We start from the raw sequence: 13,654 nt of genomic DNA on the forward strand, positions 1-13,654 counted from the left end.
TAAGTTGACCACAAAAAGACAAATATTTTATGAGACCGATATTATAAAAACTCAAGAAAAGGTTTACACAGAGAAAAAAAAATCTTTAATGGTTATGAGGGAGAGGAGGTGTTGGCAGGGGAAATCACTAACCAGATAGTAGGCAAGTGTTAACTTTGGTGACGAGAAAGACAACACACATTATAGGAAGTCAGTACAATATGACCATGGCAAAGTCATAGAAGCTTCCTAGACACATCCAAATACCTTGAAGGACTGAGTTACCAGGGCTGAGGACTAGGGACCATAGTTTCAGGGTACATCTAGGCCAACTGGCATAACACAGTTCATAAACAAAATGTTCTACATCCTACTTTGGTGAGTAGCATCTGGGGTCTTAAAAGCTTGCAAGCATCCATCTAAGATACATCTATTGGTCCCATCCTGTATGGAGCAAAAGAGACTGAAAAAAACCAAAGACACAAGGAAAATGTTAGTCCAAAGGACTAATGGATCCCATGAACCACAGCCGCCACCAGCCTGAATCCAGAACTAGATGGTTCCCAGCTACCACCACGGACTGCTTTGACAGGGATCACAACAGAGGCTCCAGGACAGAGCGGGAGAAAAATATAGAACAAAATTCAAATTCACCAAAACAGTCAGACTTACTGGTCTGACAGAGGCTAGAAGAACCCCCAAGACAATGGTTACCAGACACCCTGCTAACTCAGAACTGAAGCCACTCCTGAAGTCCACTTTTCCACCAAAGATGAGACAGGCCTATAAAACAAAGAATAACACATGTGAGGGATGTGCATCTTAGTTCAGTCAAGTATAGGAGACCAAACGGGCAGCACCTGCCCAAAAGCAAAGACAAGAAGGCAGGAAAGAACAGGAAAACTGGACAAATGGACACAGGAAATGTGGGGTGGAAGAGGGAGAGTAGGGGATTGCAATCAATGTCACAAAACAATTTATGTATAAACGTTTGAATGAGAAACTAGTTTGCACTGTAAACTTTCACCTAAAGCACAAAAAAAAAAAAAAAAAAAAAGCCCATTTTCCAACCCTTAATAAGTGTGCCTACGTAAGCCATCAAAAGCAGAGAAAAACAAAGGCAAGTTGAGCTTGGCTGCTGGGCAACTTACTGCCCCACCCACTTCACTATATACCAGCTGGGCAACTCGGGCAACTCAAATTCACAGCTCAGCAAAATTACGAATCACATAGCTCACGGGCCTTTGGGGTCACTCACAAAAAGCAGAAAACCCAATCGTCAACTTTGCAAATGTCTTCTATGAAAATAAAAGACCTTAAAAAATTTTTTTAAGTTGAGAAATACAAGTCTCCTTTAACTGAGGAGTACATAATGAAAGTGTATAATGCTGCCCAAAATAGATTAAATTGCTGGGCAAATCAGTATTGGCCCAAAGACTACCTGACTCTCAACATCTAACCCCCACATCAAAAAAAAAAAAAAAAACACCAATCTTTACAGGATTACGAAAAAACCTTCTACACAGGATTTGTCTCATTGGAATTTCAGTACATGAAGGATATTACTATGAGGAAAAACAAAATTTTCCTTGTGTTTAATAGCAGAGGAATAAAACTGGAATGCTCCTTAGAAGGACAGAAACTTTTTTAATTTTATTGTGTTTTAGGTGAAAGTTTACACAGCAAATTAGGTTCCCCTTTAATAATCTTTATACAAACTGTTTTGTGACACTGGTTACAATTTTTACAATGCATCAGCATTCTCATTATTTCCGTACTGTTCCTTCTGTTTCCACTGATCTAGCTTCCCTTTCCCTCCTTGCCATTTCCTCTATGCTGTCCGGTAACTGTTGACTGCTTAGTCTCATAGAGTTGACCATTGAAGGGTGCACAGCACAGGTGGGGTTGATTATTTTATAAGCGAATCTGTATTTGGCTGAAAGGTGACCTGCAGAAACAGCTTCAATTTCAAGTTCAAAGGCTATCTTAGGGCGATATTCCTGGGAGTTCCTCCAGTCTCTATTGGTCCAATAGGTCTGGTCTCTTTTAGGAATTTGAGTTTTGTTCTACATTTTTCTGCCATTCTATCTGGGACCTTCTATTGTGTCCCTGGTCAGAAACACAGTGGTGGTAGCTGGGGACCATCTAGTTCTACTGGTCTCAGGTTAGAGGATATTGTGATTTGTGTGGGGGAGAGTTAGTCTTGTTTACTTTGGATACATCATCAGGAAAGAACAAACCCTAGAAAAGGACATCATGTTTGGTAAAGTTAAGGTACACAGAAAATGGGGAAACCCTCAATGAGATGGACTGACACAAAAGCCACAACAGCGGGCTCAAACATCAAAAATCCTGAAGATGGTGCAGGACTGGGCAATGTTTCGTTCTGTTATACTAAGGTCACCATCAGTTGGAGCCCACTTGACAGCAACTAACAACGATAACCCTAAAAGTAGCATTAAGATACAGCAAAGATAAAAGATCAATGCAAAAAAAGTAACTCAGAGGGGGAAGGGGGAGTTTTTGCTTAGAAGGCATTGAGTTTGTACTAATGACGGTAAACAATTTGGAAAAGGCTAGCAATAATGGTGCACATATGAGGAATGTAATCGATGTCACTGAGTTTTACATGTAGAAATTGTTGAGCTGGTGAATGTTCTGGTTGTACATTTTTACTGCAATTAAAAAAGCCATAGCAATGTATTTAACTATTTCACTGACTTCAGAACAAAGACGTTAATTACAAGAATATCCCACCTCCCACTACACTAAGCAATTACTTAGTCCCTTGGCTTTATTCTTGAAAACAATTTGGATGGAATGTTATCATAACTCCAAGTGAAAAGTTTATTTTATAGCCCTTTCAGAGAAATTTGCTAAAGAGACAATTTAGGTTTGGGATGTTGTTGTTAGGTACCGTGGAGTTGGTGCAACTCATAGCAACCCTATATACAACAAAACGAAATACTTCCTGGTCCTGCACCATCCTCATATTCGTTGCTATGTTTGAGCCCATTGTTGCAGCCACTGTGTCAATCCATCTCATCGAGGGTCCTTCTCTCTTTCACTGTTGTTCGGTGCCACTGAGTCAGTTCTGATTCATAGTGACCCTATGTACAACAAAACGAAACATCCCTGGTCCTGCGCCATCCTCACAACTGTTATGCTTGAGCCCATTGTTACAGCCACTGTTTCAATATATCTCTTTGAGGGTCTTCCTCTTTTTTGCTGACCCTCTACTTTACCAAGCATGATGTCCTTCTCCAGGGACTGGTCCCTCCTGATAACATGTCCAAAGTATGTGAGTTGAAGCCTTGCCAATCCTTGCTTCTAAGTAGCATTCCAGTAGTACTACTTCCAAGACAGATTTGTTCGTTCTTGGGACAGTTCATGGTATAGTCAATATTCTTGGCCAACACCATAGTTCAAAAGCATCAATTCTTCTTTGGTCTTCTTTATTCATTGTTCAGCGTTCACATGCATATGAGGCACTTGAAAACATCACGGCTTGGGTCAGGCCCACCTTAGTACACAAAGTGACATCTTTGCTTTTTAACACTTCAAAGGGGTCTCGGCAGCAGATGTGCCTAATGCAAGGCATCTTTTGATTTCTTGACTGCTGCTTCCATGGGCACTGATTGCAGATCAAAGGAAAATGAAATCCTTCATAACTTCAATCTTTTCCCTGTTTATCATGATGTTGCTTGTAAGTCCAGTTGTGAGGATTTCTATTTTCTAAATGTTGAGGTGCAATCCATACTAAAGGCTGTAGTCTTTGATCTTCATCAGTAAGTACTTAAGTCTCCTTCACTTTCAACAAGCAAAGTTGTGTCATCTACATATCACAGGTCATTAATGAGTTTTCCTCCAATCCTGATGCAGAATTCTTCTTCCAATAGTCTAGTTTCTCAGATTATCTGCTCAGCATATAGACGGAATAAGTATGATGAAAGGATACAACCCTGACACACACCCTTCCTAACTCTAAACTATGCAGTATCCCTGTGTTCTGTTAGAACGATTGTCTCTTGGTCTATGTACAGGTTCTACACGAGCACAATTAAGTGTTATGGGATTCTCATCTTTCATGTTATCCATACTTTGTTATGATCCACACAGCCAAATGCCTTTGCATAGTCAACGAAACACAGGCAAACATCTTTCTGGCATTCTCTGCTTTCAACCAAGATACATCTGACATCGGCAATGAGACCCCTTTTCCACGTCCTCTTCTGAGTCTGGCTTGAGTTTCTAACAGTTCCCTGCTGATGTACTCCTGCAGTCACTTTTGAATGATCTTCAGCAAAATTTTACTTGTGTGCGATATTAATATTGTTCAACATTTTCTGCATTCTGTTGGATCACCTTTCTTTGGAACGGGCACTTTTTCAGTCCATTAGCCAAGTAGCTGTCTTCCAAATTTCTTGGCACAGGCCAGTGAGCACTTCCAGGGCTGCGTCTGTTTGTTGAAAACATCTCAGTTGGTATTCCGTCAATTCCTGGAGCCTTGTTTTTCACCAATACCTTCAGTGCATCTTGGACTTCTTCAGCTCTTGATCATAAGCTACCTCCTGAAATGCTTAAATGTCAACCAATTCTTTTTGGAACAGTGACTCTGTGTATTCCTTTCATCTTCTTTTGATGCTTCCTGTGTCATTTAATATTTTCCCAATAGAATCCTTCAATATTGTAACTCAAGACTTGAATATTCTCTTCAGTTCTTTCAGCTTGAGAAATGCCGAGCGTGTTATTCCCTCGTTTTCTAACTCTAGGTCTCTGCACATGTCATTATAATACTTTGTCTTCTCCGGCTGCCCTTTGAAATCTTTTCAGCTCTTTTACACTTCTTCATTTCTTCCTTTAGTTACTCTACATTCAAGAGCAAGTTTCAGAGTCTCTTCTGACATCCATTTTGGTCTTTTCTTTCTTTCCTGTCTCTTTAATGATCTCTTGCTTTCTTTATGTATGATGTCATTCCACAACTTGTCTGGTCTTCAGTCATTAGTGCTCAATGTGTTAAATCTATTCTTGAAACAGTCTCTAAATTCAGGTGGAATATACTCAAGGTCATACCTTGGCTCTCGTGGACTTGTTCTAATTTTCTTCAGTTTCAGCCTGAACTTGCGTATGAGCAATTGATGGTCTGTTTCACAGTTGGCCCCTGGCCTCGTTCTGACTAATGATATTGAGCTTTTCCACTGTCTCTTTCCGAAGACACAGTCAATTTGATTCCTGTGTATTCCATCTGGCAAGGTCCACATGTATAGTTGCCGTTTATACTGGTGAGAAAAGGTATTTGCAATGAAGTTATTGGTCTTGCAAAATTCTACCATGCGATCTCCTATACTGTTTCTATCACCAAGGCCATATTTTCCAACTACTGAACCTTCAACTTCGTTTCCAACTTTTGCTTTCCAATCACCAGTAATTATCAGTACATCCTGATTGCATGTTTGATCAATTTCAGACTGCAGAAGTTGGTAAAAATCTTCAATTTCATCATCTTTGGCCTTAGTGGTTAATGTGCAAATTTGAATAATAGTCATATTAACTGGTCTTTGTAGATGTATTGGTATTACCCTATACTCACAGCACTGAACTTCAGGATAGATCTTGAGATGTTCTTTTTGCTGATAAATGCAATGCCATTCCTCTTTAATCTGTCATTCCCAGCACAGCAGACCATATCATTGTCTGATTCAAAATTGGCAATACCAGCCATTTCAGCTCACTAATGCTTAGGATATTGGTGTTTATGCATTCCATTTCATTTTTGACGATTTCCAAGTTTCCTAGAGTCCTACTTCGTACATTCCACCTTTTGATTATCAACGGTTATTTGCAGCTGTTTCTTCTCATTTTGAGTCATGCAACATCAGCAAATGAAGGTCCTGAAAGCTTGACTCCATCCACGTCATTAAGGTCAACTCTACTTTGAAGAGGCAGTTCTTCCTCAGTCATATTGAGTGTCTTCCAAACTGAGGGGCTCATCTTCCAGCACTATATCAGAAATGTTCCACTGCTATTCACGAAGTTTTCACTGGCCAATTTTTTAAGAAGTAGATTGCAAGGTCCTTCTTCCTAGTCTGTCGTAGTCTGGAAGCTCCGCTGGAACCTGTCCACCATGGGTGACCCTGCTTGTATTTGAAATACTGATGGCGTAGCTCTTAACATCACAGCAACACATAAGCATCACAGCACAAGAAACTGACAGACGAATATAGCTTAAGCTTTGCTTCAGCCTTTTACTTTAGCTATCAGGCATTAGTAAAAGGAGGATGATTCCACACAAGTAATTAAACTTACAGTTTTGTATGGACTTCTGTCAATGTACATAACTGAACAGAACATGCAAGCTCATACTGTGTTTCCTTTAGATCAGTCCTTCATGATACCAATACTTATCAGAATCCCCTGGGGATATTTTCCAAAATACACTGTTTAGTACCTATGCCAGATCACTGAATCAGATTCTCCAGGGTGAGGCCCAGAACAAACATTTGAAAATGTTTCCAAGTGAAGTTTAAGCACACACACACCTGATTGGTAAGCATTATTCTACAGCACACCTGTAACAGTGACTACATTTGAAAAGAATCACTTACTTGTTACAATCCCAGCCAAAGCAAAAACAAATTGATTCTCATCGGAATCAAGCTCCTTGACATCCCCATCAAGGGACTTCACAAAACTCTCCATTGTCTGACCAGTGATGTTGAAAAACTTGAGGGCTTTATCCTGGAAATTTGGAAATGAAAGTATCATGCCCTGTCACAGACACCAGTATAAAAATATTTTGTAAATACAGGATACAGAAGATAATTACAGAAGCATTATTTTAAAATCTATTTCTTCAGTAAAAGCTCCCGTTGAAAAGATCAGAGAAAAGAAGGTTCGGGCAAGGAGGAGCAAGAAAAATTACCCCCAAAACTGATGGGAAAGTGTAAAAAAAACTCATGTTCATACCCATATGAAGGAAATAGAATAAATTTCCGCAATGATGGAAGTACTGGAATGAATTCACTCAAAAATATAACAGAAATATACTAGGAAAATATAGTTTCTGCCTGTTCCATCTATGCATTAAACCAAAGATTTTCAAACCTCTACCGGAACTTTTTTTTTTCAAATAAAACTGTAATCGAAACCTCAACACGTAAAAAGGTAACAGCAATAAGCAGGTTGCTCTGGCAGTTTAGACCTTCATTACGTGGCAATACCATGCCCAAGCTTGCAGGGTCTTGGAAGCATTCCCCTGTAGGTGCTGGAGTTCTGAAAAACCGTTTAAAAACCAATGATTTCCAAATGGGCACAAGGGAACTTTTAAGGGTGACAGAAATGTTCTAAAACTGGGTTGTGCTGATGACTGCATGACTCTGAAAATCTGCTACGAACAGGAGTGGGTTAATTTTAAGCTATTTTTTTTTTTTTTAAAGCTATACCTCAATAAAACCATTTAAAAATGTAAATGCATTTAGTCCCTTCCATCTAAAGTCAGGAAAAGAGTTTCTGGCACAGTGGTTAAGACCTTGGCTGCACACCAAAAGGTTGGCAGTTGAAATCCACCAGGTGCTCCCTGGAAACACTATGGGGCAGTTCTACTCTGTCCTATAGGGTCGCTGTAAGTCGGAATTGACTTGACGGGAACAGGTTTGGTTTTTTAGTATCTAAAGTCAAATACAATTTTTATTTCTATAAGGCAGCTGTTACCTAACAAATTTATCACTATTCTCCCGCCAAATATCCTCCTCTCGACTTTTTCTCCATGGCCACACTGTTTTCCCAGAGTTGAACCACAGTCTTCCTTGGTGCCTCCATTCCTCTTGCCTACCACCTCCAACCTGCCCCCACAGCCGACTCTCCACTACAAAGCCTAGATCCCACCTGCCTGCATCGCCAGAAAGGCCTCCTAGTTAGTCTCCCACCACCACCTCCATCCTCACCTTACTGCCAGGGTAATCTTTCCAGCATTCTGCTCTGGTCCTATTGCTCCTTTACTGTCACTCCCTAAGGAACAAAGGCCTCCCATCTACAGAAGAACGTCATCAACTCAGCATTTAAAATCTCCCACAGCCACGCTCCAACGCACCTACCTTTTAAGCCTTACCACCCAACTACTTTGCTCCATAAAACTCCACTCTGTGAAAACTGACCTACTCACTGTCCCTAAAGAAAACCTTAGGCTTCTCACCCTGTGCCCACTGCCAACTATTTCTACCCATTAAAGTTAATCAAGGCCCTCTTCAAATCCCTCCTTCTCTGTGAAGTTTTCCTATATATATACATATTGGGAACCCTGGTGGCATACTGGCTAAGAACTACAGCTGTTAACCAAAAGGTCGGCAGTTCCAATCCACCAGATGCTCCTTGGAAACCATATGAGGCAGTTCTACTCTGTCCTACAGGGTCACTAAGAGTCGGAATCGACTCGGTGGCAATGGGTAATGGGTATACATACGTATATATATATATACTACTTTAAATTTATATATATTGTCGTCGTTGTTGCTGTTAGGTGCTGTCGAGTCGTTTCCAACTCATAGCGACCCTATGCACAATAGAACGAAACACTGCCCAGTCCTGCCCCATCCTTACAATCGTTGTTATGCTTGAGCTCACTGATGCAGCCACTGTGTCAATCCACCTCGTTGAGGGTCTTCTTCTTTTCCGCTAACCCTGTACTCTGCCAAGCATGATGTCCTTCTCCAGGGATTCATCCCTCCTGACAACACGTCCAAAGTATGTAAGACGCAGTTTTGCCACCCTTGCCTCTAAGGAGCATTCTGGTCACACTTCTTCCAAGACAGATTTGTTCGTTCTTTTGGCAGTCCGTGATATGTATATTCAATATTCTTCGCCAACACCACAATTCAAAGGCATCAACTCTTCTTCGGTCTTCCTTATTCATTGTCCAGCTTTCACATGCATATTATGTGATTGAAAATGCCATGGCTTGGGTCAGATGCACCTTAGTCTTCAGGGTGACATCTTTGCTCTTCAACACGTTCAAGAGGTCCTTTGCAGCAGATTTGCCCAATGAAATGCGTCTTTTGATTTCTTGACTGCTGCTTCCATGGCTGTTGATTGTGGATTCAAGTAAAATGAAATCCTTGACAACTTCAATCTTTTCTCCATTTATCATGATGTTGATCATTGGTCCAGTTCTGAGATTTTCTGTTTTCTTTATGTTATGGAAACCCTGGTGGCGTAGTGGTTAAGTGCTACAGCTGCTAACCAAAGGGCTGGCAGTTCAAATCCGCCAGGCACTCCTTAGAAACTCTATGGGGCAGTTCTACTCTGGCCTATAGGGTCGCTATGATTCGGAATCGACTCGACAGCACTGGGTTTGGTTTGGTTTTGGTTTTTTATGTTGAGATGCAGTCCATACTGAAGACTGTGGTCTTTGATCTTCATTAGTAAGTGCTTCAGATCTTCACTTTCAGCAATCAAGGTGGTGTCATCTGCATAACGCAGGTTGTTAATGAGTCTTCCTCCAATCCTGATGCCCCGTTCTCCTTCACATAGTCCAGCTTCTCCTATTATTTGTTCAGCATAAAGATTAAATAGGTATGGTGAAAGAATACAACCCTGATGCACACCTTTCCTGACTTTAAACCAATCAGTATCCCCTTGCTCTGTCGGAACAACTGCCTCTTGATCTATGTAAAGGTTCCTCATGAGCACAATTAAGTGTTCTGGAATTCCCATTCTTCTCAATGTCATCCATAGTTTGTTATGATCCACACAGTCAAATGCCTTTGCATAGTCAATAAAACACAAGTAAACATCCTTCTGGTATTCTCTGCTTTCAGCCAGGATCCATCTGACATCAGCAATGATATCCCTGGTTCCACGTCCTCTTCTAAAACTGGCCTGAATTTCTGGCAGTTCCCTGTCAATATACTGCTGCAGCTGTTTTTGAATGATCTTCAGCAAAATTTTGCTTGCGTGTGATATTAATGATATTGTTCTATAATTTCCACATTTGGTTGGATCACCTTTTTGGGAATAGGCATAAATACGGATCTCTTCCAGTCAGTTGGCCAGGAAGCTGTCTTCCACATTTCTTGGCATAGACGAGTGAGCACCTCCAGCGCTGCATCTGTTTGTTGAAACACCTCAGTTAATATTCCACCAATTCCTGGAGTCTTGTTTTTCGCCAATGCCTTCAGAGCAGCTTGGACTTCTTCTTTCAGTACCATTGGCTCCTGATCATATGCCACCTCTTGAAATGGTTGAATATCGACTAATTCTTTTTGGTATAATGACTCTGTGCATTACTTCCATCTTCTTTTGATGCTTCCTGCATCGTTTAATATTTTCCCCATGGAATCCTTCACTATTTCAACTCGAGGCTTGAATTTTTTCTTCACTTCCTTCAGCTTGAGAAATGCCAAGCGTGTTCTTCCCTTTTGGTTTTCTATCCCCAGCTCTTTGCACATGTCATTATAATACTTTACTTTGTCTTCTTGAGAGGCCCTTTGAAATCTTCTGTTCAGTTCTTTTACTTCATCAATTCTTCCTTTTGCTTTAGCTGCTTGACACTCAAGAGCAAGTTTCAGAGTCTCCTCTGACATCTGTCTTGGTCTGTTTCTTTCTTTCCTGTCTTTTCAGTGACCTCTTGCTTTCTGCATGGATGATGTTCTTGATGTCATTCCACAACTCGTCTGGTCTTCGGTCACTAGTGTTCAATGCATCAAATCTGTTCTTCAGATGGTCTCTAAATTCAGGTGGGATATACTCAAGGTCATATTTGGGATCTCGTAGACTTGCTCTGATTTTCTTCAGTTTCACCTTGAACTTGCATATTAGCAATGGATGGTCTGTTCCACAGTCGGCCCCTGGCCTTGTTCTGACTGATGATATTGAGCTTTTCCATTGTCTCTTTCCACAGATGTAGTCAATTTGATTTCTGTGTGTTCCATCTGGCGAGGTCCATGTGTATGGTCGCCGTTTATGTTGGTGAAAGAAGGTATTTGCAATGAAGAAGCCATTGGTCTTGCAAAATTCTATCATTCGCTCTCCGGCATTGTTTCTATCACCAAGGCCATATTTTCCAACTACTGATCCTTCTTCTTTGCTTCCAACTTTCACATTCCAATCACCAGTAATTACCAATGCACCTTGATTGCCTGTTCAATCAATTTCAGACTGCAGTAGCTGATAAAAATCTTCTATTTTTTCATCTTTGGCCCTAGTGGTTGGTGCGTAAATTTGAATAATATTCATATTAACTGGTCTTCCTTGTATGAGTACGGATATTATCCTATCACTGACAGCGTTGTACTTCAGGATAGATCTTGAAATGTTCTTTTTGACGATGAATGCAAAACCATTCCTCTTCGAGTTGTCATTCCCAGGATAGTAGACTATGTGATTGTCCAATTCAAAAAGGCCAATACCAGTGCATTTCAGCTCACTAATGCCTAGGATATCGATGTTTACGCGTTCCATTTCATTTCTGACAATTTCCAATTTTCCTAGATTCATACTTCGTACATTCCAAGTTCCAATTATTAATGGATGTTTGCAGCTGTTTCTTCTCATTTTGAGTCATGCCACATCAGCAAATGAAGGTCCCGAAAGCTTTACTCCATCCACGTCATTAAGGTTGACTCTACTTTGAGGAGGCAGCTCTTCCCCAGTCATCTTTTGAGTGCCTTCCAACCTGGGGGGCTCACCTTCCAGGACTATATCAGACCATGTTCCGCTGCTATTCATAAGGTTTTCACTGGCTAATGCTTTTCAGAAGTAGACTGCCTTGTCCTTCTTCCTAGTCTGTCTTAGTCTGGAAGCTCAGCTGAAACCTGTGTTCCATGGGTGACCCTGTTGGTATCTGAATACCGGTGGCATAGCTTCCAGCATCACAGCAACACAAAAGCCCCCACAGTACGACAAACTGACAGACATATGGGGGTTACATATATTAAATAACATATAAACACCTCAAAAAAATAAACCCACTGCCGTCGAGTCGATTCTGACTCACAGAGACCCTACAGGACAGAGCAGAACCAGCCCACAGGGTTTCCAAGGAGCAGCTGATAGATTCAAACTGTCAAGCTCTTAACCACGGTGCCACCAGGGCTCCAAATAACATACATAAATTCAATAAATTAAACATGAACATTGAGATAACATATGTAAAAGCAGCTTAAACCTTGTTAACCGCATATAAATGTCCAGCAGTAATCTTAAAGTGGTAGTATCTTATATCCACTAATACCGCGTAGGTTCTAAGAGGGTAGAGGTCTTACTCATTCATCTTTGCATACCCCCAGAGCACCAGGTTACAATGAACTACACAGAGTAGGTATGCAATAACTATTTGATGAATGGACTTAGTCTGTAAGTACATGAATTGACCCACTGTGTCAATGACCTAAGTTAAACGAACATGATCAACAATACCCAGATGGGGCCGCATGTCATACTTACTCCTCCCAGGATGGATTTGACAACCTCTTCGCTGCTGGAGACACCCCACAGGAGGGTGCAAGCTGCTGCCCCCATTTCTGTGCAGTACTCAGCTTGCTGCAGCAACTGCTGCTTTGCCTCATTCAGCTGTTGTCGAAGAGCCAGTTTCTCCTGAAACCAAAACAAAATAAAACCAGGAAAATGAACAATAGCATTCAAACCTTAAAACATCTCTGTTACGTTGCCTCTTTCACAAAGGTATCTTTAAAAGAAAGGAAATGCAAGCAGAATTATACAAAAAGATCAGCAAATCAAAGCTATTCCCTAAGGAGCCATAATCCACATTAAAAACAAAAACAAGAACTGCAGAGGCAAAGATAAGACTTTTGAAAAAGAACACACAATTGCACTGCATAAATACCCTGGAGCATTGAGTTCACCTGCTTTAAGTCAAATGAAAACATGAGGCCACTCCTGTCCCAAGTGGCTATGCCCAGAACCAGTGCCACCTGTGACAATGAATGAGGTGACAGCCTAACACAGCAGTCCTCACACAGAGCCCTGGGTCTGGGAAGGAGCTCGCAGCTTCAAACAGCCCGCTTATTCATGGTAAAACACCCTGTGCCAGAGGCAGACACCAAACTGGGCGCTGGGGTACATTCTAACATTGGAGGAAAGAGTTTACTACAGAAAGACCTACTCTTCACAAACATATCCTTCAATCCTCACGAGAATTTTCTCTAAGGTGCTTGTGAATAGTTAACTGAGGGAAGAATACCATCATAAGACCAGGCAGGGAAAATGTGGCAGAGGCAGAAGAGTGAGAAGGATGGGGCTCCAAGGAGCCTGCCACAGCAAGCCCAATGCCAGGGTATGAAGAAGGTGGAGCTCAGGAGAGGTTTCTAACTTTACCCACCAGCACCTTCGGAAGAACTCCGCCCGATAACTAGAACTGGGCAAGTCTCAGCCCGCGCTGCCTGAACAGTCAACTACCCCCCTGGATAGCACCTCTGAACACACAAGTATTCTTAAAGAAGGCAAATCAGATTCACCTTCAGGTAGGACTTAGGTGATGTATGACTTGAGGCGTTGCCCTCTTCAGCCTCCACCGCCAGCTTCAATGTTTCATGTTCCCTACAATTCCCTTAAAAGGGGATAGCATTTTCTTACTTAACAAGAAATAAACTTAGGAATATAAACCAAAAGCCAAGTCAAACCCAATGCTGTCAAGTCGATTCCAACTCACAGCGACCCTATA

The 13,654-nt window shown here is 41.3% G+C and overlaps 1 protein-coding gene across 2 annotated transcripts in view; it reads right to left on the reverse strand.

Moving 5' to 3' along the window:
• The window catches only part of HSF2BP (heat shock transcription factor 2 binding protein), a 188,135-nt gene that overhangs the window by 135,189 nt on the left and 39,292 nt on the right, over positions 1-13,654 (reverse strand). For both annotated transcript variants that reach the window (XM_049874975.1, XM_049874974.1), the window contains exons 5-6: positions 12,418-12,567; positions 6,585-6,717 (exon numbers count right to left, since the gene is read on the reverse strand). In XM_049874975.1, the coding sequence (XP_049730932.1) occupies positions 6,585-6,717; positions 12,418-12,567 (283 nt within the window). The remainder of the gene's footprint in view (positions 1-6,584; positions 6,718-12,417; positions 12,568-13,654) is intronic.

This window comes from Elephas maximus, chromosome 2, assembly GCF_024166365.1.
Source record: "Elephas maximus indicus isolate mEleMax1 chromosome 2, mEleMax1 primary haplotype, whole genome shotgun sequence".
In the NCBI taxonomy this organism is placed as follows: Eukaryota; Metazoa; Chordata; class Mammalia; order Proboscidea; family Elephantidae; genus Elephas; species Elephas maximus.